Below are 1,924 nucleotides of genomic sequence, written 5' to 3' on the forward strand. Positions count from 1 at the left end.
GAGACCAGTGCCAGTATGTGACAAAAAATGTGAAACATGATCAAAATCACAAAAATTGATCTAAAAGACCCACATTCACATAAAAACACCTAGATATTTAACACACAGAACTGGACTAAACATTAACATCTTTATTTAGTACTTCTGTGTAGTAATCACAGAATTTCAAACAATTAATCAAAGTCGATCAAAATTGCATTTTCTCTGCCGTTCATGAACAGTACATACATTTATGTTGTTTTTAAATGTGCTATTTCAAAACAATGTGCAAAATTCTGTAAAATGTGTAAAACTGAAAAAAATGCCAATCATTTATCTTGTTTCTCTCTCATATAAAGATTAAAGCTATATTATATAACTTTTCTTAAATAAATTTATATCTGTCACCAACATTTTTACATCGTCAGTGATGAACTAATGAATAATTAAGAGTGTTTTTTTATCATTTATAATCAGCCATTCTTCTGCCACTTGCTTCTCTCTGATTCCTCTATTTTAACGAAGGCTCTTAAAGGACATTGGGGTGGGTGGGTAGGTGATGGATGGATGGATGATGGATGGAGGGCTTACCTGATGAGCATCAAGGTCAATGATGGTTGCTGTGGAGACGCCCTCCACTCTATCAAAAAGAAACTGAGCAAAGAAATAGAGAAAATGTTTTTAAACTGGTTAAAGTGTAATGCTGACATTTCATTCATTCATCATCAGAAGGAAATGTGATGTCTTACCCTGATGGCCAACGTGATGTCAGCATACGCACAGAAGCCCCCTCCTTTGTCACTGGAGCAGTGGTGGAAGCCCCCCCCTGATGAAACAGAGCCAGACTCAGGCAGGGCTTCTAGACATCTTAGAGATGGCATGAAATAGACCAGGAGCTGATGGACTGAAGTTCACTTCTGCCCCCTGCTGGGCTCTAGTTTAAACTACAGGCTGTTAGAAAGCACTGCTTAAAGTTTGATGACAATAAAATGAGATTATTGCTAAAGTACAGAATTAACTAGAACTTGACTCGTCACACAGAGGCATGTGAGCGACGTGTTCCCTAATTTGAGCCGTTTCTAGATGCTCATAGTTTATTACAGTACATCCTGTAAAGGTTCAGACAGGAGCAGAGTCCCTGATGCTGACGGAACTCACCTACATTTATGGCCCATCCTCGCTCTATAGCCAGCTTCCCAGCCTGCAGAAAAAAAACAGTCAGAACAAACGTCCATCAGACACATGAAACAACATCGTCTACCTGAGATCAGGTTTTCTGCTTAGAGTCAACAACGCGGCCATGATAAGGAAAAAAAAAACCAACAGCAACCTGCAGTTGGCCCACAGCCTTGGTTCCTGCTCACTCCTCCACTATGGGTGGAAGCTGCAGTGTGTTGGGACCGGCAGAGCGCCTACATGTATTTTATACACGTAGGCTTTAATAGGGGGGTAAAGTGGTTAGCTCACCATTATAACCATTGCCTCTTGATGGGTGACCTTACCTCTCAGCCTGGGGCTCTTCCTTTGTGGGCTTCTCTCTATAAAACAGAAGAATGTGTCCCACATTGCCTGCTGGATGTGATCGCTGCATAAATCTGATCGCTGGCGGTAATGACACCCGGTTACGCCGATCGGAGGTCACTAAAATTAGTGTTGCTTCAGTGTGTAAGTTTGCCAAAAAAATGTGGGAATCCGTAATTTTCTCTGGTCCCCTCCCTGATCTGACCAGTGATGACATGTTTAGCCGCATGTCGTCATTCAACCGCTGGTTGTCTAGGTGGTGTCCTGAAAACAACGTGGGCTACATTAATAATTGACAATCCTTTTTTGGGAAAGTCTGGTCTGATTCGGAGAGACGGCATCCATCCAACTTTGGAGGGTGCAGCTCTTCTTTCTAGGAATCAGGCCACATTTATTAGTCCTCCAAAACCCTGACCACCCAGGG

At 42.0% G+C, this 1,924-nt stretch overlaps 1 protein-coding gene across 1 annotated transcript in view; it reads right to left on the reverse strand.

Moving 5' to 3' along the window:
* Window positions 1-1,924, reverse strand: part of hdac11 (histone deacetylase 11) — an 18,838-nt gene that overhangs the window by 6,918 nt on the left and 9,996 nt on the right. Inside the window, exons 7-9 of the mRNA XM_015394397.1 lie at window positions 1,138-1,180; window positions 729-805; window positions 571-633 (exon numbers count right to left, since the gene is read on the reverse strand). Of these exons, the coding sequence (XP_015249883.1) occupies window positions 571-633; window positions 729-805; window positions 1,138-1,180 (183 nt within the window). The remainder of the gene's footprint in view (window positions 1-570; window positions 634-728; window positions 806-1,137; window positions 1,181-1,924) is intronic.

This window comes from Cyprinodon variegatus, unplaced genomic scaffold (genome assembly GCF_000732505.1).
Source record: "Cyprinodon variegatus isolate N-32 unplaced genomic scaffold, C_variegatus-1.0 Scaffold683, whole genome shotgun sequence".
NCBI classification, from domain to species: Eukaryota; Metazoa; Chordata; class Actinopteri; order Cyprinodontiformes; family Cyprinodontidae; genus Cyprinodon; species Cyprinodon variegatus.